Consider the following 20331-nt stretch of genomic DNA (forward strand, 5'->3'; position numbering starts at 1 on the left):
AGGTATTCTGCCAGATATTAGAAGTAATGAGGGTATCGCCAAAATAAAGGTAGGAAGGTCAGGTACGAGGCTCTAGGTAGATCGAATAAATCGAACTGATCGAACTGATCGAATTGACTGAATTGACTGAATAGATCGAATAGATCGAATACGTATTTACTAAGGTAGGTAGGTGATTGAACTGATTGAACTGATTGAACTGATTGAACTGATTGAATAGATTGAATAGATTGAAGTTCAAGGAATGATTCTTACCTAGGTATAAAAGCTTTAGGTTAGAAGAAAGTGAGGTTATTCGAACCTTGGAAAATAGAATAATTATTCATAATTAATTCGATTGCAATCTAAGGAATAACACTCGAAGGAATAGGTTCATAATTGATTAAATTGTAATCTAAGGAATGATACTTGAAGGAATAGGTGTTATTGATGAATTCGATTACGATCCAAAGAATGATTCTTTATTATTTACTGATTCGATTGCGATCTAAGGAATGATTCTAGTAATATTCGAAGGAATAGTTATTGTAGATGGAATGATTCAATAAGGGGGAATAATTCTTAAAATATTTCTGGAAAAGTGAAGCTATTCGCATGTATTTTATGGCTTTAGAATGATTCTTAAACATGATTGATTCTCTCGATGTACCTTGCCACCAAATTTGTATGGGAGGGTACTTAAGACCGGTGGAAATATTCCCATAAAAAGAATAATTATCTTATAAGAATAATTGTATAAATACCCGCTTTGCCGTTACGGTAGCCTTATGTCTTCTGAGAAGATCTTGCTGAGTTGAATACGGAACATCGGGTACGACGTAGTATATAAAGGTAGGTAATATATTGTAAGAGGCCGCGTAGAATGCGACTTCTTGCACATGTCTACCTGCCTAACTGCGTACCTGGTACCTAGTAGGTAGGTATGCTCTCTCCTGGTAGGAAACAAGCATCCGATGGACCCATAAGAACAAGATAGAAAAGTTCCCCGGGGATTTAAAGGAGCGAGATGACCATGGACGAGAAAGGCACAGGAGAGAAAAAAAATGGGGGAAGTGCATTCAGGTGCACCAACACCTAGGTAACTTGTGACGAGCCGGTGTTATGTCAAAATAAGGGTAGAAACTTTGATGGCGTTTTCGCATAAAATTTCGGTACGCTAAGAGATTTCGAAGCGTTTAAAGACTTTAAAGTAGTTATAGATCGAACTCATGTTGACGGACCATTGTGCTAAGGGTGCACTAAGGGGCGTATATCCCTGTTACACACATAGCGCAACCTCCCTATGGAGCACCGAGTACAGTATACTATGCACCTACCTGGGATGAAAATATAAATTGTTTCCTGGTAACATCGCCAACAACACGAGAAACATCCGAGCGAAGATAAGAAATCTTCAACAATATCAGACGATGTGACATCGCGTAGGTTGGACATCTGGTGTTGGTAAGTTTAGTTAACAAGCGAAAGTGAAGCTATGGGCTGTACATATTCCTAATACCGTGATATAAAATTTCTAGTCCACGCGAGTTTCGTCCGGCGGCGTGTAGTCCGCCAAGGCTGGGATAATATCCAGTTTTGGATTTAGTCCTGGAGGGTCTAGATTTGGATTGGGACTGGGGAATCCATGTACGTAATGGCATGCTTCTACCATAGCATGTAGTAGTTAGGGCATGAAAGGATCTGCGCATTGGTTTTCCTTGTCGTTGATCATGGTATGCAGCTAAGTCGTTCGAAAATGTAGCACATCATATAGAAACTTCATCGGTTATGTGTTGGAGAAGTTACCTTATATCGAGACCTCATTTTATCCTTGGTAGTGTTGCAGTGGCACCCGGTTACTTAGACGTTACTTAGATCCACGAACCGTTGCGAGTCCACCGTCGGAATATATATCAACGGGACGACCCATCGCAATTTTCGACGACGATCTCTACTCATTGAGTCGACTCATCCCCGTTTCGATCTTGAGCTTATCTGTGTAGTTGCTGCACAGATGCTCTAACGATCAATCACCATGTCGACCTCTACAACAACTACTACGAACCCTAATCCGACAAGCTGGCTTCAAAATTTGGGTATTGCCATTGAGGTGGTATGTCCTGCACTTGCACTTATAGTCGTCATCTTGAGGACATATATCAGGCTCGACACAAAGAGCTTCGGTTGGGGTATGTTAAATATATTTATAACATTTATAAGATATGGGACCAACGCTAACGTAAATCGAATCAAGACGATGGCCTGATCGTTGCTGCAATGGCCTTGAGCATTGCTCTGGCAGTAGGCTCAATTAAAGGTAGGGGATTTAATATTGCGCTCGCCAAAACTATACTTGATCTAACGAAATATGCCTACCTAGTTATGAAATCGCTTTTTATAGGGATTCATTATTATGATGTACCGCCTTTTGATCCTACAGAGGGATTGATCTGGATCTATGTTGTCGGTGCCGTCTATCAGCCCATCTTGACGTTAGTCAAGCAGTCCGTCCTCGTCTTCCTACTTCGTTTCTCGGGTATCAAATCCGGTGTTCGATATGTTGTATGGGGTACGATCATCTTCAACACGGTTCTTATGGTTGCTATATTTATCGCCGTCATCCTACAATGCATCCCCATCGAGATGAATTGGCATCCACTAGTCGCGGGCCATTGTATCGAGCAATTCAAGTTTGGTGTAGCAGCTGCCTCCTTAACAATTATGACGGACATTGTCTCCGTTGCGCTCCCATTCTATATTTTCCTCGGATTAAAAATAAATAAGAATAGGAAGATTGCCCTCATCGGCGTCTTTATGTTGGGTGTACTGTAAGAAGCCCCTATTCCCTAATATTACTAAGGAAAATCTCTAACATGATTCCTGCAATAGTGTTACAGTCGTCAGCATCGTCCGTCTCTACTTCCTCGCTCAGAATTTCAACGATACGAGCCTTGACAAGAACTTCTCTGTCGGCTTCTGTGTCTCTTCCATCGAGTGTAACTTGGCGATCTTAACTGCGTCAGCTCCTGCGTTGTGGCCGCTTGTCCGTCGCTGGCTTCCGGGCCTCAAATCGACTAACAACCAATCATACTACGGAAAGCACAAATATGGTGTCTCATCGCACGCACAACAGGGCTATATAAGGACTACAGATGGGCCAGACAGCGGTATTGGGTTGAAGGACATGAGCGGAAGGCGAGTGCATACTGAAGTTCGATCATCGCGAGACTCAGACGAGGAAATCCTTACTGGAACGGGCATCATGCGCACTACACAGTTCACGGTGTCGACCACGGATAACCGCTCTCTTGCAACGTTAAGTCGCAATTTTGACGATCGCACAACAAATTCTAAAATATCTAGCAATGGCTCATTGTGAGTCATTTAACTACCTCTGTATATATAGATATCATGGTGGACGGCGTTAGGGGACGATTGCTTGGATGGAATAAGAGCAATATCTACTGATACCCTTCCCCCTTTTTAATTATTGAACCCGTACTTGAGCAACGCATTTTTCCTAGGTAGTGAATACCTACAAATTTACAAGGAAACTTTATTTCGTGATCAAGAATCTGAAGCTCTATCGTCGAAAAGGGGATAGACGCCATCTACGAATACGGCTCCTAGGATGGCTGTTCAGCTTTCATCATAGTAGAGCCGGTAATCTTAAGACGGTAAGGACTCGGTGTCACTGTAGGTCAAGATAATGGCAAATGTTGGTATTCAGCTGAATGACGACATTAGCTTAGCTCCCTCAATAGTTCAAAATGAGGTTATCTTGGCCGCACGGTCCGCCCAAAAGATCAGATTTGGCATATGAGATATCGGGTCCGATCCAAAACAAAACTAGCACCTACTTAGGTTAAGTGCATCCGTATAACAGGGGACAGATGTAAATTTACAGTGTACTGAAGTTCTGCTGTTGTCTTTGTTTTATATGCTGTTTCATTATTTTATGAGATCTGCGTACTGGAAACTGAGAGATCCCCAGGGCGATGATCGAGAAGCTCTTGAATGGTATTCTAGAAGGTCGGGATCGCCCGCATATAGCCTCGCCCTAGGTAATAAACATGACACAAAAATCAGACAATGGTGTACAACGAAGACAGCTGTGTGATACCTTGAAACGGATTCTCATAAGAGGGTTTTACAGCTCCGACCTTCTACTACATAGTACTAGGTTCATGTCTGTGCAGTAATCTCATCCATAACCCTGGAAACTCAAATATCGTGCTCTCCATCGACACCGAATGATATGCCACCGTAGCTTAGGCACTTAGTTTTCGACGAACCACCTAACGTATTAAGAATGGTCATGGAACTATTTCTCACGATCCCGGCGTAGATCAAAGACCGCACGGTCTCCACGCTAGCATTTTTTTCGACGCTCCATAAATTCCATCGATACTAAAACCACGATGCTACCTTGAGATGCATAAGATCGCTTGCCCGGGAACTTCACCCGCATATATTCATCCGTGATGTGTTACGTAGCACGCCCTTCAAACTAAGTCATTTTAGTGTCAAAAGCCGTCGGAGTTCAAGACGATCGGAACATCCCGAGAGAGATATTAGGACCGAGTGCGGTATGATTTAGGAAGTTCTTAAAATTTAGGTCGCCTTGCTGCACAAACACCACCGATACCCACAATTCGTTCTGTATTTTTTCCCCCAGTAGGAGCCAACTGATGTTAGGTATTTTCCCCTAGAAGTCGTGCATCGCATCACGTAGGGACGTGAACGTGGTTTGCCCGAACGAACCGGGTAGGTATTGGCCACTAGTATGTTCTGGTATATCTAGTGAAAGCTATGCTCCGTCCTCGAAATGACTCTTTGCCATGATGAGTTAGGAGCAATTGTCTCGTTTAGCGAGTAGCCGCTAAACATCTTCCAAACTGCCTCAATTGGGTTCTCCATAGTCCATACCTCTGTACTCCACCTGTCAACACATTGACAGCTTTCGGCATATCAAGACGAATATGGCGGATTTGCTAATTAGTGTGGAAGTGTATTCGGCGAGCAATCTCCGGGAGGTGGGCACATCAACGATGCGTCTATTTTGGCGTACTTACTACCAAGTACTAACCTACGTGGTAGGTAATTAAGTATTAGCAGTCTTGAACATCGTCGCTAGGTAATGTGAACGTGATAGTGCCGATGCATAGAATAACTTTCATATGCGAAGATCTTCATTAAGATATACGGTAGGTGGTATAGAAATGTATAGCAACAGTTATTTTGAAGTTCTATGTGTGGGCTGTTGTAATATGGGAGAAAACTTGGGTAACAGATCAATCGTGAATAATTTGGTGTTGTAGTTTTCAAGATCGGGGGCTCACTTCCAAGGTTCGGAAAGCTTTGGCGTAGCTAATGAAACTTATGTAAGATGAAATTAATGAAGGAAAAAACAAAAAGCAAATGCACATCAGATAGTAAATTGAAAAAAGAGAAAAAGATAAACGACACAGGCCCGATTCGAACGGGCGCCTCCGAAGAGATGTGATCAACTCAAGGTTCGAGTCACACGCGTTAGACCACTCCGCCACTGTGCCTATGAATCAACTTGCTGGAATACCGAAGGTATCCGCTGATGATAACCTGACCGTAAATAGGCTACTTATAGTAATTGCACAAAAATGCAGGGACCTTGTCGGAGATCTTTTTAAATCTAACCAATGAACCATCGTCTGTTAGGGCTAGCGTCGTGGCCATGTGGTGCCCATAGCCATTAAGTTTCGAAGCACTATACGAAGTAGCACTGGGGATTCATTAATGCGCAGCATAGTATTTGATAAGTGTCAATGAGGTTATCGCATGAAGAGCGTGTCATAGCATATTTGGAGGATATTACGTTTACTTTCTAAGGTTCATAGATATGTTTTCTGCACCGACATTGAAATTGGTGGTCTGATGCTCACCTCACTGTCCTGGCGTTCGGCCAGTAATACAGTGGTTCCAAGCCTGTATGTTATAGGGACCTTGGTACTTGATTCCCCTGTATTACAGCTGTCAACGGCACCTATTTCAATAGCTCTCGCAGCCAGATACTTTTATAACTTTCAATACTACCTACCTAAACTGCAGGCTTATTAACATGCACGATATGCTACGAAATAAGCCGTCAAACAAACACTTGGCCGCGACGTGCGGTCTCGACTTCTAATGCTTGCCTCTTTAATGTGCTGCTCTAAGCATTATTTTATTTAAGCCCTACCTGGTTATGCAAATAGGTGGCTTCTCTGAACGTGATCTATGCTTCATTGAAAATAAATAGACGTGATATATAAGTAGTAACATCTTACCATTGCTTAGTAGTTAAAATAGGTAGATGGTTGCTACTAATTATAAACTGTATTCGGGAATATCTCGATCAAGGTTAGAAGGATGTGTTGATATAATCTCGGGTCAGTAGATGGCGTTAGGCGTGTGCTTCCCTTTACTTAATGTTAGCCGAGTCGACATCCACGCAGTTATTTGTGAAGAATATGTGTATATAAAGGTAACCAGTCAGACTGTGAAATTTAATGTTTGTGTATCATCGTGATAGATCAGCCAAAGCAGGCCAAACAGTGTTCATCATATTGGAAAACGAAGAATATGGAGTGATATGGGAGGGTTATTTGGAAATGGGAAATACCGTACCATGAGCTGCCTATGCGTTTATTGAGAGTACGCTCAGCGTATCTGGAGACTATGGCCATTACCTACGTGTCGGTAATATGAATACACCCATAGCTGAGAATTTGACTCGATTGCCGTAGTTGTCGTTGAGAAAAGTTGAATTGTAGGGAATTTTGAAATTTCTAAGTTAAGATTTTAGGAAAAGGATTGGAGGGATCACGGCTGCACGGTCACGGTAACAAGTTCTTCCGAAATTTGGGGTGTGTGGGGTATGATTTAATAATTGCAAAGAGGGGGTTTATTGTATTTAAGGGATCAATGCAATTACCCCTCTTCAGCTTTATTTGGAAGTAACCACAATAATAATTCTGGTTCTTCATTCATCTTTTCAATCTACAAGTTGCCATCTTTTTTTTTCTTTAAAAAAAGCGAATTTTCCAAGAGAAATTCAACATACGAAATGGCCTTAAATACTCGCTATGTGTGCCTACTTGAACCTCGGTGAGAGGCAACATGTTGGCTCTCATTAATATCATATACCTAACGCCAGGTGAATATGTGGCTATGCCGTAGGTTGCGCATCAAGGATGTCGCCGTCGAGTATTTCCTAGGCAGCACCTTTGCTCGGTCTATTAGTTTGGTTTGGGGTCCGATATTCTCGCTTCATTTTCCGTATGCGAACTTGACCGATTACGCCGCAGCGTCGGTCGGCTTTTGGGTCGCACTGCTGCATCGGTGTGAGACGTATCGACACGAAGCTGCCGTAATTGTGTGGCGGCATATACCATTGCCGCATGGAAGAAACAGGTGATCTCCAAAAGTTAACCATGTAGCTATGTTGAAGTGATGGATGGATTCAATCGCTGTGATCCGACGGCAACGCCTGAGATCTGAGATTACCCATGCACTCGTATCGATGTGCTTCGCCGCGGGTTTCGTCTGTGCCTGTTGCTTACATCGGACATCTCGCTGAAGAAACTTGCATTCCCGTGCATATGCTTACCTCCTACCTGGTAGGTGAGGTGATTAACTCTAGGCACCAAGGAAGCTTTCGGAACCAATAGCCAACAGGAGAAATGTATCTACGCATTACTACCATTTAAAATGCGATCGATAAGCGTCGGAATCGAGCCGATCGGCTGCTTTTTCGATATGATCTACTCTAACTCATCTATAGGGAGCCTCACAATGCGGCGCTGAACCGGGTTTTGGCAAATGGTCCTTGACGCCGACCGGGTTCCAATGTGGGAGCCTAGCAACCTAGCTCGTGCCCCAATATGATTCCGGTAAAGACGGATAGGATGCACTAGTCAAATAGGACTAATAAGACGTGTATCATGTCACGTCGCTTTGAAACGTTGATCTACTTTTAAAGCGCCTAATTTTCGTAGTCTTTGTCCTTGTTTATACCGACGCGCTTCAACGATGTTACTCAATCTCCCTCAAGAGTTGCGGGATCATATATTCACTATCGTTTGCCTTAGTGCACGCTCGGAGCCACAACTGCCAACATATCGCCGGGAATGTCGTAGGACATGTGAGCGACAGAGTTACTCGTTAGCGCCCTCGGCCAGGGATCGCGTCTGGTTTGAGAGGACGTCCTTCCAGAATCCGTTGCTTCCGCTACTGCTAGTCAACCACCAAGTTCATCGTGAGGCGCAAGATGTGCTGCGGCGGATGAGTGAACCACCAAATTATGCCATTGACATAGCGTTCCTGAAAGATGGAACTCTATGGCCGACATGGCTGTCAGTACCGAAGCTTCAACGGACATTAGGGAACGTGTATGCACAATTTCGGATCTTTGCCGTTCCCGAACAGCTGCAATCACATCTCTCAGACGACCCATATCATTCGGACGAACTAGGACCGCCGCCAATTATCTGGCTATTCTATCATCTTCTGGCAGGGTTCCTCCGAAATGGCCCAATAGCTTTGGAAAGGGATAACGAGAGCGGAGGGTTTACGGTTCAAAATCTCATATTGGACTTCTTGCCGGCTAGCGAAAAAGGGATCTTACCTCTCGCGTCCTTCATAGAATACTTTAAAGAAGTTGAGGATATGGCAGGACTTACAGACACCGAGAATGACTGGACACTCAGCAAGGATGAGGGCCTCCTTGCCGCCGAGTGTCTGGCTCATTTTGTTAGAGCCCTACTTCTCCGAGTCCTCAACCTTGGTGTTTCGACGATCAAGTATGGTAGGATCTTATACGAGAATGTTGGCGATATAGAAATCAGGGTCGATGGTCGGATGAAATGGCACCTAGACCTTCCCAAGATGTTCTCGAACCTCTCGTTTGACCATGAGATTAGTATCTCACACAGGCTGAAACGTGAACATATGTTCGCAAACTGGAAAGAAATGGCGTCGGAAAAGAGACTAGAAGCTGGTTTACCTATCGAGATACTAAATACTTAGATACCTACCTAGGTACCTATATACTTACCTAGGTAGGTAGGTAGGTATACATCTGGTCAAAGTGGATTGAAATTGAAGCATAGGGTTTATATGTACGACGTCGGGCTTACGATGCTCCCCGCAGCTCTCTTTTCGCGTACAAGGATTCTCGGGTGGTAGATAGCGATGTGAGTGAAGTGATGGGGACTTCTATGCAAAATTACGTCGAACCCGGGTGCTGGGACGGATGAGGCGCCTGTGGCAATCCAATCAAAGCGCTGAGTTCCATCGGCTACTTGCAGGTGCGCACATATGAAATACCCTCACTAAAGGTCGTAACGGAAGCCTGTCGAAAAGCTGTAGATTGGACTTAGAATCGTGTACGAAAAACTACCTAGTACTTCGTAGGTAATGAAAGCTGATGTCATGGATAGGTTGGCAGAAACATTTAATCTTGTCAAGTTTACGAAGTAGCCGACGATCTTTATCTTGATATTGGCCAATTCGGAATGGGCGACGCCACAGCACAAGCCACCACCGTTGTCCTCCTATGGGGAGCCGTTGCGGGTTAAATTAGCGAGAGTCAATACCTGTACCTGTACCTACCCCAACCCCCAACCTTGAACTCTCTCTCATCACTTTTGCATTTCATCGATTTTACATGTTACAAGTCTATTTTCTCGGAATTATCGTCGACAATTCAAAATTTCAATCTTATATCCAATCAAAGAATTGAAATCCTATACCGCCTCTCACAAACCAACAATGGATCCTAGGACCGAATTAATTAATTATAGCATAGCATATCTCAATTACGAATTCGTTGTTATGGCTACTTCGTCACCAAATGAACCGAAGCAACTCAAAAAAAAAACCATGTAACGAACGGTGTAGCAATCATGCACGCTCTTTAAAAACTATCAATAGAACCGTCAACCGTTCCTTGTCGCTTCAACGATAACCTATAACTAGATGCATATCACTGCCCGGATCAGACGATCTATCGTGGGTGGTGTCAGATGCGAACGCTAAGAGGCTCGTAGGTATTTGAGAAGCCGAGGGGAGGTTACGTTGAGCTGCTTGAGATGCATCTTTTGAATGCTATAGTCACCTAATTAGGTAAGACTACTACTATATTGTATGCACGTTGGGCGCTGTCGAGGTAGGCTGGATGGGTATGCAAAGACCCCTATTGGATCCATTTTAGATGCTGACGCGGGTGCCAGACCATTCATACAGCTCAGCTATATCACCAACACTCCTTCTTTTAGAAACGCTGCGCCTCTGCGCCTTGAGAGTGCGCTATAGGTGTGGAATAAGAATTGCACATATTTGTGCGACCTTACGTTGAGGGGTAATAATAACTCTTCGAAGAAGTTTCGTCGTTCTGGACCAGTCTACCGATTACTGCCTGCGCTTACAAGCTTACAAGATGTGAGATTAGACATTGTTTAAATTCCTTTCCGCTGCCGGGATTCGTGATAATCATTTCGTTACCTTACTGCTTTTCGGCTCTGCGGCGAAACAAACACTCGAATTAAAACCGCCTATTAGGTAAATATACCTACGTTGTTATCACTCGGACTATGCGGGACTGGGTAATAGATACCTACATGACCGCTTAGCGGCGACGTCTAGTTTCCGACGATGCATCGTTTGCCCACCGGATGGTCCCGTATCGGTAACGGTGGTTTTGCCCCGGTTCCGCAAATCGATACTCCGGACGAACATGACAATGGCTACCAACAGCAACGGAGGGTGACTCCTGGAGACTTTAAAAGTCAAGTTCGACAGGTACTCCAACGAAGAGTATTGGAAGAAGAGCAGGAACACGACCACAGGAGTGTTAAGGGAAGTGTCCACAGCTCTCCCGCCTTTTCGGACACAGCCCTTATAGGGGGTGATTATTTGGATGTACCAATCCATCATTACGACGAAGTGAATCTCGGTGGAGACTATATCGAATATCATGAATACTACGCCCCTCAAGTTGCAGGTCTTACGCCAAGCATTAAAGCCAGTGACGGGCTGGAAGTCTGCTCTGGCCCTTCTTACTTGTCCCCTGGAGGGTTCCATGTTGATGACCCCTTGAGTGACTTGAGCTATCGTGGCTCAGAAGGGAAGATCGAGGAAGTTCCCGGCGAACCTCAAAACTACAAGCCGCCCGCCTTGAGAAGTCGGTTCTTACTCATCCTCTTTCTGATTCTCGTAACTCTCGTTGGGTTGGCTGAGGTTGCAATTAAACTTCTACCCAACGATTCTGGTACCACTGCACCTTCTCAAGTTCTCAATGACACGGTTGAAATCCGTCCACGGTCTATTTTCGTTGGTAGAACTGGCCTATATAAACCTGTCGCACTCTTTAAACGCCAAAATAGTACTACTCCATCAGAGACGACAAGTGTAACCTCGACGGAAAGCTCATCAGCTTCAACATCGTCAACAATTCCGAAGTTTCCGGGTCATCATGTTAGCACGAGTACCATCGAGACACCAGTGTCGTCAACCACAGCCCCAATCATAACTTGGCCTCCAGAGATTCCACCCTCTGCTAGTTCAACTCCACTAACAGATCCACCCCTACCCTTACCTAGCACGACGTCGTCTTCACTTCCCCTATCTTTTTCTAGTACTGTATCGCAAGCTGAACCTCCACCGCCTCCACCTCTCCCTCCGTTTCCACCTCCACCCCCACCACCAGCTGCTTCCACTAGTTCTGAGGATAAACCATCACCACCTGAAATTCCTTCCGCAATTCCAAGTTTTCCGGGAGAGCAATGGCCGTCACATACATTAGATCCCTCCACTTTCACATCTATTACAAATCCTGATGGAACTGCTCCTCCCATCCCCCCTTCAACCTCGTCAACGGATCCCAATAACCCGCCTTCGCCATCGTTGCCTGCGGGTCCTCCAAATCCAGAGCCCACGCATTCCGATCCCTCGCCAACAGGTTCTACAGCGCCTTTACCTACAGACACTCCGTCTTCGTTTCCTCCACCCACGTCAACTTTGCCTAAACCTCCATCCTCGTTGCCGAGTCCCCCAAATGGGCCTGTACCAGATCCTCCATCTGATGCTACTACGCTCTCATCCACGAGTACTTTTACCACGGAAACTTTAAGTACAATTACTGGTTCAACTTCTCCCGATTCTCCGACTGAATCAATGAGACCGACAGAACAGTCATCTTCTGGAATATCAAGTAGCGTAAAAAGCACCTCCATGCCTAGCACAATTACGACGACTCATCCAGTCGATACAAACGCGCTGCTGCCTGCTAGCAGTACTCCAAAGCCGTTTTCGACAATTACCATAGTACCTGATACGCAGCCACTGCCTCCACTTATCACGACAACGATAACAACTTCAGTATCGCAGCTTACTGGGCTCCCTATAGAGACTACTTTTGTTAGCATCATAAACAATGTTAAAGCTTTTGCGGATGATGACGTGGTAGATATCGTTTCCGTGTACAAGGACTCTCATGGCAAGCCAACTAGGACAACGACAATTCATGCGCAAAGAGTGTCTGTCGGAACAAGCCTAGTTGTCCTCTACAACCCTATGGAGACGACCCTTACAGATTACCAAGGAATTGGAACGAAAACACAAGATTATTATATCAGCTCGTCCACGCGGGTCTTTTACGATAAGAACCATCGCCCGACGGCCACAGAGATTTCAACAATCACGGAAACCTTATCACTTATGACTCTTACCGATAGTAATGGGGTTCCGACGAAGACGAAAACTGAACTTGTTCCCATGTCTTCAACAATTGTTACTACGGTCGTATTACCGACTTCAACAGCCTCATCGAGCTCGAAGGAGAATAAGGCCCTACATGTAGTACCTATCTCTAATGGACAGTATTTCCTGGGCCTCATGTTCCCTACCTTCATTGCGATTATGGTGTCAATTCCGATCCGAATCATTGACCAAAATGCGAGGCTTTACCAGCCATTCAATGCTTTGGTGTCTTCTCGAGGAGCCAAAGCCTGTGACACATTATGCTTCCCAACCACTAGCACTTTGTGCCTGGCAGGGCGCATTCGCGCGCTATTAAATGGACAGATTCTCCTTACATTAACAGGGTTATTAGTATTGGGAAGCGTCATAATGATTCCCTTAAGTTCCGAAGCCGTTGGGATCATTCTGGAGGGGCCGGACTGCGCGACAGCAACAGGGGACACTTTAACCTGTTCGATGGCGCTCGGTGTCTACTCGGCACGAGCACAGATTGCTGTAGCACTTCTGGCATTGATGGCGGTCATCGTCGGACTATCAATGGTCGTGCTTCGAAAATGGAAAACTGGGGTCAAGGAGAACCCGTGGAGCTTATTTCGCATGGTACACCTCGCCGCGAACGACGAAATAAAACTTCTGGTACGAAGACGCCTACGCAAGAAGAACGGCCATATTTCAAATAGCCAATTGAATGAGGCCTTTAAGGGAAGATCTTTCGTCCTCAGTTATTGGAATGATAATGGAGATCTAAAATATAGCATCCTCATCCCAAACGGAACGCATTCATCGAAGAAGGATGGGAAGACAGTCGCCTTTAAAAAGGGTAGGGCCTCACAACATCAAACAAAGGGGGATACGATGCCTTTCTTCATCCTAACATGGACGGGAAGGCTTCTATTCCTAGGCCTATTATGCGCCATGGATATTGGTTTATTGGTGTATACTATTGCGGGCGAAGGCCAAGGATACACAGAATTCATGACAGGCAGATGGCGCATTGTGCGATTTATATTTACTCTTTTCGGCGTTATCATCTCGCTAATTTGGGACGATTTCTTCCAAGGTGAGTGCAACAGATGGGCTACAATATCCTTACACTATGGCTTTTATTAACCCAGCTGTCCAGCCGTTGCGTTTCTTAGCCCCCACAAGCTTTTCCATCGGATTCGACTCTATCATGGGGATGCCGGAAAGATGACACCTCCAACAAATGCTTTTAGTGGTATAAGATCTTCACTAAAACACGAACGGCAAGATATCTACCTCGGCATCGTTTCGGCCACGTCTATTTTATCCGAGATTCTACCCCTACTTCTTAGCGTAGCGTTGGACAAGTGTACAGAAACCTTTTGGGCACACACGGTATGTCTTTGGATGGCCGTATGCCTCCTGAGCATAATGATTCTCACGATAGCTGGTTCATTTTTCGTCTCATGGCCAGACATGCCCATCGACCCCAGCTTAATTGCTGGTGGGATTTATTACGCTCTGACCAAGTACATGCCTATGAGTCCATCTTCGGGACTTCTCTTCGGTCGAGTAAGCCCCGGATTAGTTTGACGAATTATCACCAGCAAAGAGCTGTTTTAAATGGGGGACTTCTTCATTATGGTATGGGTACCTAACCCTACCTACATAATATTATATTTACATCCGTTTACCACCCAATATCTAATGGTACTTGAGGCCATTCTCATTGCGGTAAATACCAATCTTGGTTGCCTCATCCAGGTCTTCTTTTGGTAGACCCAAGGTGTCATTAGCGATACCTCCACGTCGAGCCTCGAAGTTACCAACGCCGTCCTTATAGAAAATTCTGCTATAAAGGAGCGTGGGGAAGGCTGTCCGGTCTCCGCCAAACACCTTCTTTTGGGCCTCCTGATAACGCTTGGTGCTATCCTCGTACTTGATCGTCCAGTCGGACTCCTTGGTTCCCGTTACTCGAAGAACGGAGGCGAACATGTCCTTTTGGCTAACTAGGAATGAGGACACGTATATGAACTTGTTCTTGTAGCTTGATAGGCTCGGGCCTCCTGTCGTCTCGGGTTCGATGGGCAAAGAGAGCAGTTTAGCTACGGCTCGTCCCGATTGAGGCCAAGTCTGCGATTTGGACTGGTCAGCATGGCTAGAAGATTTTGGCAGACCCCATCAGTCAACTGTACTCACGCTGCTGTTAATTTTTGTCTCGCCATCGTCGTAGAAGGTCCACGTCTTGTCCTTCACTTCCATGCCATAGCATTGCTCGCCCATACCCAACGAATACTCGTACCAAAATCCGGAAACCACGCCGATCCACGAACTCTTGCCTAACTCTTCGACCAACTTGCGAGCGGGGACTTCGGAGTTGCCCAAGAGGATCTCCTTGCCCAGCTGCTCATCCGCCATGTCGCAGCCCCATTCGTTGGGCAGCACGTAAGGGACATTGGCGGCAGCGGCAGCACGGATAAGTTGCAGCTGCGTGTCTGGGGGCGCCAATGTGCTCATGGTGATTATCAATACCTCCTGGCCTTTCAGGGCATTAACGAGAGTCGACTCGTCACTATAGTCCACGGCGGCGACCTTCACACCGGCAGGGATAGAGCTGGCGGACGGGCTGTCCTTGCGCGAGATCGCAGTCACTTCATGCTTGCCTAGCTTCAGAAGTTCTTCTACGATGAACTTTCCAACTGTGCCGGTTGCCTTTCGATAGGTTAGTGGGAGCCCAACATAAACGCCGTCGACGATGGGGATATTGGGTTACTTACACCGACAATGGCAACTTTCTTAATATGGTTGTTTGGTGACATGATGTATAGAATAGAATGATGTAAAGATGGGTCTATATATGAGCTTGGTGCTAGTCTTGATGGTCTGGGATAATGGGTTGTTGTATCGAGAGAAGTAACACAAGGAATCGAGCTTGGATTTATACACGACGTGAGCTGTACTAGACATCTGTCTCGGGCTCTTACTTGACAAACTTCCCGTACCATTTTCCAAGACGTCTCGCCCACGCATACTGCTCTGCATGGTGGATTGGTGGAAGCAGGCGGAGAAGTGCGGAGTTAAACGCCAAGAGTTCTCCACTTTATTCGGGTCGGGGATAGTAAATTTCCAAATCGGGACAAAGTCCGATGTCAAAGACGTAATTCCGCATCTCTCCTACTCGCCATACCCAGCTACCAGCAGCCACAAAACCGGCTCGGTCTTTATGAAAGCGCGAGGATTACATACGCTAAGTTTTGGTCGTCAAATCCCTTAACGTGGTGTGAGGAAAATAGCTTATAAATCGGTCTCGGTAGTTTGGGTAGGTAGTAAGTGGGACATACCCCTATTCAGCAATTGTTCAGTTAGGCAGGTATGTGAAACCAAGCTGAATGTCTCTAAGATTCATCCGCTATAGAATATAGAACTTATGTCATTGCAATAGCTTCTCTTCAAACAAGGTAAGTGTACCTAGTAGACTAATTACCCTTACCTACTAGGTAGTACGCTTACAAATCATCGTATCTTCCTACCGCGGAAATATTATCTGTTCAGAAGGATCTCCTAATGACTTTACGAGGACACCTTGCTATCGATTACTAAGAAATATGGTGTTTTGAGTGAGGATTATATTAGCGAAAGGTATTGACAAATCAATCCAGATTCTTCAGGTCGGTAGTTAATCTCAAAATTCTAGAAAAGACGCTAATCTTATTCCTAGAGCCTTGGCCCTCAATCTATACCCAGGATATTTTTACGTGGAATCTAGAACTAAGAAGGTACCTATTTGTAAGCTCGATAGACCTTCAATAGAGATGTCTTGGTAATGCTGAGTTTTAAAAATCTATGTACAATGCTCAGTTCCATCGGCGTGAGTATGACATTCCTATCTCAATGGTTAGTGACCGTCTCCCATGTTTCAAGCAAGGTGTACTCAGATTAACTTACGGTAGCTGCTGTGGTAGTTGAGGTTGGAACTGAATTCGACATCGTCGTTGCTGGCTGTGTAGCAGAAGACTCCGACTGAGGAGCTCGCCCTGTACATCCTTCCCCAGGGACTGCGATGTCGAATGCATAAACATCTAGCGCAAAGTACTGCAAGGTATGCGAGTTTCGCGCCGCTTCTGTTGGATTACTGATCGCTAACTCAAGGCATTCGCTATAGCTATCGGCGTAGTGCTCGACGATTCCTTCTCCAATGGCCGGGAGATGGTACAAGCGATGGATTAGGTCGGATCCGAAGTAGAAGTTGAGCTTCCCTGCCGCCACGGAATATCCGTATCCACAGAGCCCCTCGAGCGGCATCCGGGTCGTGTAGGAAAGGGGGCAGATAACTGTTTCCTGGGTAGCGTTCTCTCCACGCCAGTGCCCTCCCCAGCCTATCAAGAGTCGTGGTTAGCTTGTATCCCGTTGTGTGATGGTGATGTTAATACTTACCATCTTGGTGACAGTTACCGTCAACGTCATCGCAGCGAAACCAGATTCCGCCGCGGTCCGCGCTCACTATCTTGTCGTACCATCCGATAACTTCCGCCGTCGGTGCCATGCCAAAATACTTGGTATAGATATCTGAGCTGTTTCCGAAGCGGAGCACATGCTTCTTCGCGTGGTCGGCAAGCTTTATGGCGTCATTGATGCCCCTAGACAAGAGAGAGCGTTCTGTGGCGTTACAGGAACTGTGAATCGGGTATTGTTCTGTTGCGCCGGCAGCCCAGTTGTAAGATGTGGGCTTCGGACCCGAGTCCGTGATTGTCTGGGTAACGGTAACTGCATCCTGCCTGACAGGTAACCTAGCCGCAAAGCCGCAGCCAAAGCTGACGCCAAGGCAAATCAGGAGAGCTTTCATAGGTAGATATCTCATGTTGAGGAACTGCTCTTGATCGATCTTGAGAAAGTTATTCGGGAAAGGATCGGCCGATGAAACCTCCTCAAATTGATACCCTGAACCAGCTCAGCTCAATTGATTTGCAGAGCATATTGACCGGGTTATATAATTCGCTCTCTCCGTGGAATATCTTCATCTCCCAGCTAGAAAAATCCTTTCGACCTTGTTGGACATCGTTAGTGAGTTGAAAAACCTCCCCCTAGCTTCTCAGCTCCATTGGCGAACCGAACACTCATAGTGAAGACAGAGATGAAAATTTCGACAACTTGGCATCGCCGAGGATCAGGTTAACTTCTTATGCCAAGGTGATACGAGATTGGACATATATCTCTTGGAAGAAAGGCCAAGATTTATAGTCTATCAAAACTGCCATCAAGGTGCTTTGTTTATACTTGTACCCACTTCAGTTGTGAGACTTTAACGTCAACTTCAAGGATAATGGAGTTTTCGTTAATAAACATGGCAACTCACGAGACCGAGATTATCCATGCTGTCGACTTGGCAGGAAGTGCGGATGGCTTTTTGTCGGCCTCATACCCGAGACTGTACTGTTTACCCCTTAGTTCACTCCGTGAACCGGATGTATTTTTGCATGGCTCTATGCTGGTCGGAGACCATGATACAAGGATCGCATTCATAGACATCACCGAGGCCTAGTCATTTCAAAGCACCTTTTGACCTATTCGAATGATTTGATTAGCTGAAGTAGACATATATAAACTAGGTACCTAGCCAACTATCTGGTAGACTCGGGTTTCAGCAGCTACCTCCCACCACTCTATATTCTCGCGAAGTTACTTCTGACATATAGAACCATGGGGAATTGTAACATTCTATTCACTGCTCTCCTGACCGCCTTGTGCGTGGTAGCGCAAACCTTGCCTCCATCACCAACTGCATCTGTCGGATGTCATGCCCACGAAGATCACTGGTGAGGTCTTAGAAAGTTTCTTTTCCGGTAAATTATGTGATATACTAACTTCTTATAGGCATTGCGACGGACCCGTTTCAACTGCTGCTTCCTTGGCCGCCTCTACTCAGACTCCAGCATCAAACTCTACTACATCTCCTATCACCTCGTCAACTAGTGAAGAACATGAAAAAGGAACTGGAAGCTTGGCACCGAGCCCGACGGAGTCATTTGGCTGTGAGCCTCATGGCGATCACTGGCATTGCGATGGAGCTGTCGTCGCTAGTAGTACATCAACTGCCCAGCCAGCGGTGACAGCTGGTATTGGGAAAGTAGAGATAGATAACGCCGCAATTATAGGGGGGTTACTCGTAGTTGCGGGGATGGGCCTTTAGATATTAAAGATTTTCGCGATCTACCTTGGGTCGAGTGAAGGAGTAATATAGACACCTATATTTCAACTCAAGAAAGGAGACCCTGATAATAACGCTGAGTCGTATCCGACTTGGCAGATCATACATGTAGTAACATTGAAGCAATATAGACATAGTGGTCGCATACTGCAAATGCATCATCCCGTCGCGAATACCAATAGTAGCGTGTATGGTTCACATATCTTCATATTATCGCATCTTTGTTATACATGATATATCTGTTCATTCCAATGCATGTTGTCCCTTTCGCCAGCGCACATGATCTTCTGAAACGCGGCTGATGTGGTTAAATAGAAGATACTACCAATACCGAAAGGTCCCACAACAACCATCAGTATCCGTAGCCCAAATGTCTTTTATCTACAACAGAACAAGATAATTCCAAGCCTTTCCCTGAGAGCGATGTCATATTTGCCCAGCAATTGAACGATGTTCAGGGGTGTCGATGTGTGACAGGGGGTATCTATCTACTATCTACATGACATCGTAGCAAGGCCGAATACGGTGCCAAGTACGACCTTCCAAGTATAGAAGAACTGTTGAACACCCTGATGGCCAGAAAAGTTTTCGTGATACGTATAATCCACATGCTCTATGTCTTCGGAGTTAGTTTTAGGGTGACTACTCGGTTTATAACTATATTTTGCGGCTCTTTATATGACGTTGGATGCTTCCTCGATAATTTTCGACAGCGAGTAATTACTACCCTAATAACTAAAATCAACTTCACCTGTGGATTTATCCGGAAGTCGCACTCAACTCAACTTAGTCACCATGTTTTACCTCCCAAATCAATTGGCGGAGGTATTACTCATACTCCTCCTTTCATCACATATATTTCCTTATGTTATGGCATCGCGTATTGCCCCGATGACCACGGCCCATCCGCATCATATACTCCCTCGAGCGACCGAAACTTTCTCTGCGGTGTCTAGCTGTCATCTATCCGTAAACTCAGTGTAAGAAGACAATTCTTCCGATAGATGTTATGTTTTGCGTTAACGTTTATCAGTATCTGTTTGCACGGCACGACGGAGCTTCAGGTAGTTGTCCCGGCGACGGCAACGACTGAAATTCCACCCAGTTATACGGGCTGTCATGGACATGGTAATGAATAGTAAGTCGACAAGCTCTCTAATGCGTATTATATAAGACTAACAATCTTGTTAGCTTCTGCGTTGCACCAGACGGTTCTGATGTCCAGGTTCTCGGGTTTAACAGCGAAAGTTCGGCCTCGGCTAGTTCAGGGGAAGAAAATACTGGCAGTGGAAGTGGAGGACAAAATTGTCACTTTCACGCTGGAGTTGAGTAAGAAATTAAACATCTACTAGGTACCATTCTTGCGATGATCTTCTGACCTTCGTAGACATTGTACTAGTTCTGAA

General features: G+C 45.4%; 6 protein-coding genes and 1 non-coding gene across 7 annotated transcripts; 4 read left to right on the forward strand and 3 right to left on the reverse strand.

Moving 5' to 3' along the window:
* Positions 1-1884: 1884 nt before the first annotated feature.
* Positions 1885-3529, forward strand: GGS22DRAFT_136158 (uncharacterized protein). The gene is made up of 4 exons (XM_047958594.1): positions 1885-2168; positions 2234-2296; positions 2360-2807; positions 2869-3529. Exons 1-4 carry the CDS (start codon positions 2015-2017, stop codon positions 3356-3358), a joined length of 1155 nt encoding a protein of 384 aa, XP_047818776.1. The 5' UTR covers positions 1885-2014; the 3' UTR covers positions 3359-3529.
* A 1913-nt stretch (positions 3530-5442) lies between these two features.
* Positions 5443-5534, reverse strand: GGS22DRAFT_t68. The gene has a single exon. It is a non-coding gene; the product is annotated as a tRNA-Ser (tRNA).
* Positions 5535-7609: 2075 nt separating this feature from the next.
* Positions 7610-9149, forward strand: GGS22DRAFT_136164 (uncharacterized protein). The gene has a single exon (XM_047958595.1). It carries the CDS (start codon positions 8029-8031, stop codon positions 9022-9024), a length of 996 nt encoding a protein of 331 aa, XP_047818777.1. The 5' UTR covers positions 7610-8028; the 3' UTR covers positions 9025-9149.
* Positions 9150-10265: 1116 nt separating this feature from the next.
* GGS22DRAFT_136374 (uncharacterized protein) lies at positions 10266-14369 on the forward strand. Its single transcript, XM_047958597.1, has 3 exons — positions 10266-10379; positions 10436-13816; positions 13880-14369. The coding sequence occupies exons 2-3, from the start codon at positions 10651-10653 to the stop codon at positions 14311-14313; spliced, it is 3600 nt and encodes a 1199-aa protein (XP_047818778.1). The 5' UTR covers positions 10266-10379; positions 10436-10650; the 3' UTR covers positions 14314-14369.
* GGS22DRAFT_200052 (NAD(P)-binding protein) lies at positions 14251-15539 on the reverse strand (the record flags this gene model as incomplete). Its single annotated transcript, XM_047966383.1, has 3 exons — positions 14251-14853; positions 14920-15432; positions 15498-15539. 3 exons carry the CDS (start codon positions 15537-15539, stop codon positions 14425-14427), a joined length of 984 nt encoding a protein of 327 aa, XP_047818779.1. The 3' UTR covers positions 14251-14424.
* Positions 15540-16561: 1022 nt separating this feature from the next.
* On the reverse strand, positions 16562-17578 carry GGS22DRAFT_200054 (major allergen Asp F2; the record flags this gene model as incomplete). Its single annotated transcript, XM_047966384.1, has 3 exons — positions 16562-16603; positions 16666-17096; positions 17155-17578. 3 exons carry the CDS (start codon positions 17576-17578, stop codon positions 16562-16564), a joined length of 897 nt encoding a protein of 298 aa, XP_047818780.1.
* Positions 17579-18338: 760 nt separating this feature from the next.
* On the forward strand, positions 18339-18938 carry GGS22DRAFT_136184 (uncharacterized protein). The gene is made up of 2 exons (XM_047958596.1): positions 18339-18533; positions 18592-18938. Exons 1-2 carry the CDS (start codon positions 18418-18420, stop codon positions 18905-18907), a joined length of 432 nt encoding a protein of 143 aa, XP_047818781.1. The 5' UTR covers positions 18339-18417; the 3' UTR covers positions 18908-18938.
* The last annotated feature ends 1393 nt before the right edge of the window (positions 18939-20331 follow it).

Source organism: Annulohypoxylon maeteangense (assembly GCF_022496945.1).
Source record: "Annulohypoxylon maeteangense strain CBS 123835 unplaced genomic scaffold GGS22scaffold_8, whole genome shotgun sequence".
Classification (NCBI taxonomy): Eukaryota; Fungi; Ascomycota; class Sordariomycetes; order Xylariales; family Hypoxylaceae; genus Annulohypoxylon; species Annulohypoxylon maeteangense.

What these genes read in the sequence shown, in the direction of transcription:
- GGS22DRAFT_136158 (XM_047958594.1), top strand. Translation starts at nt 2,015, where the DNA reads ATGTCGACCTCTACAACAACTACTACGAACCCTAATCCGACAAGCTGG. An exon ending in CACAAAGAGCTTCGGTTGGG is followed by an intron (nt 2,169 to 2,233) that starts GTATGTTAAATA and finishes AATCGAATCAAG; the next exon opens with ACGATGGCCTGATCGTTGCT. An exon ending in GGCAGTAGGCTCAATTAAAG is followed by an intron (nt 2,297 to 2,359) that starts GTAGGGGATTTA and finishes ATGCCTACCTAG; the next exon opens with TTATGAAATCGCTTTTTATA.
- GGS22DRAFT_136184 (XM_047958596.1), top strand. Translation starts at nt 18,418, where the DNA reads ATGGGGAATTGTAACATTCTATTCACTGCTCTCCTGACCGCCTTGTGC. An exon ending in CATGCCCACGAAGATCACTG is followed by an intron (nt 18,534 to 18,591) that starts GTGAGGTCTTAG and finishes AACTTCTTATAG; the next exon opens with GCATTGCGACGGACCCGTTT.
- GGS22DRAFT_136164 (XM_047958595.1), top strand. Translation starts at nt 8,029, where the DNA reads ATGTTACTCAATCTCCCTCAAGAGTTGCGGGATCATATATTCACTATC.
- GGS22DRAFT_136374 (XM_047958597.1), top strand. Translation starts at nt 10,651, where the DNA reads ATGCATCGTTTGCCCACCGGATGGTCCCGTATCGGTAACGGTGGTTTT. An exon ending in TTGGGACGATTTCTTCCAAG is followed by an intron (nt 13,817 to 13,879) that starts GTGAGTGCAACA and finishes CCAGCTGTCCAG; the next exon opens with CCGTTGCGTTTCTTAGCCCC.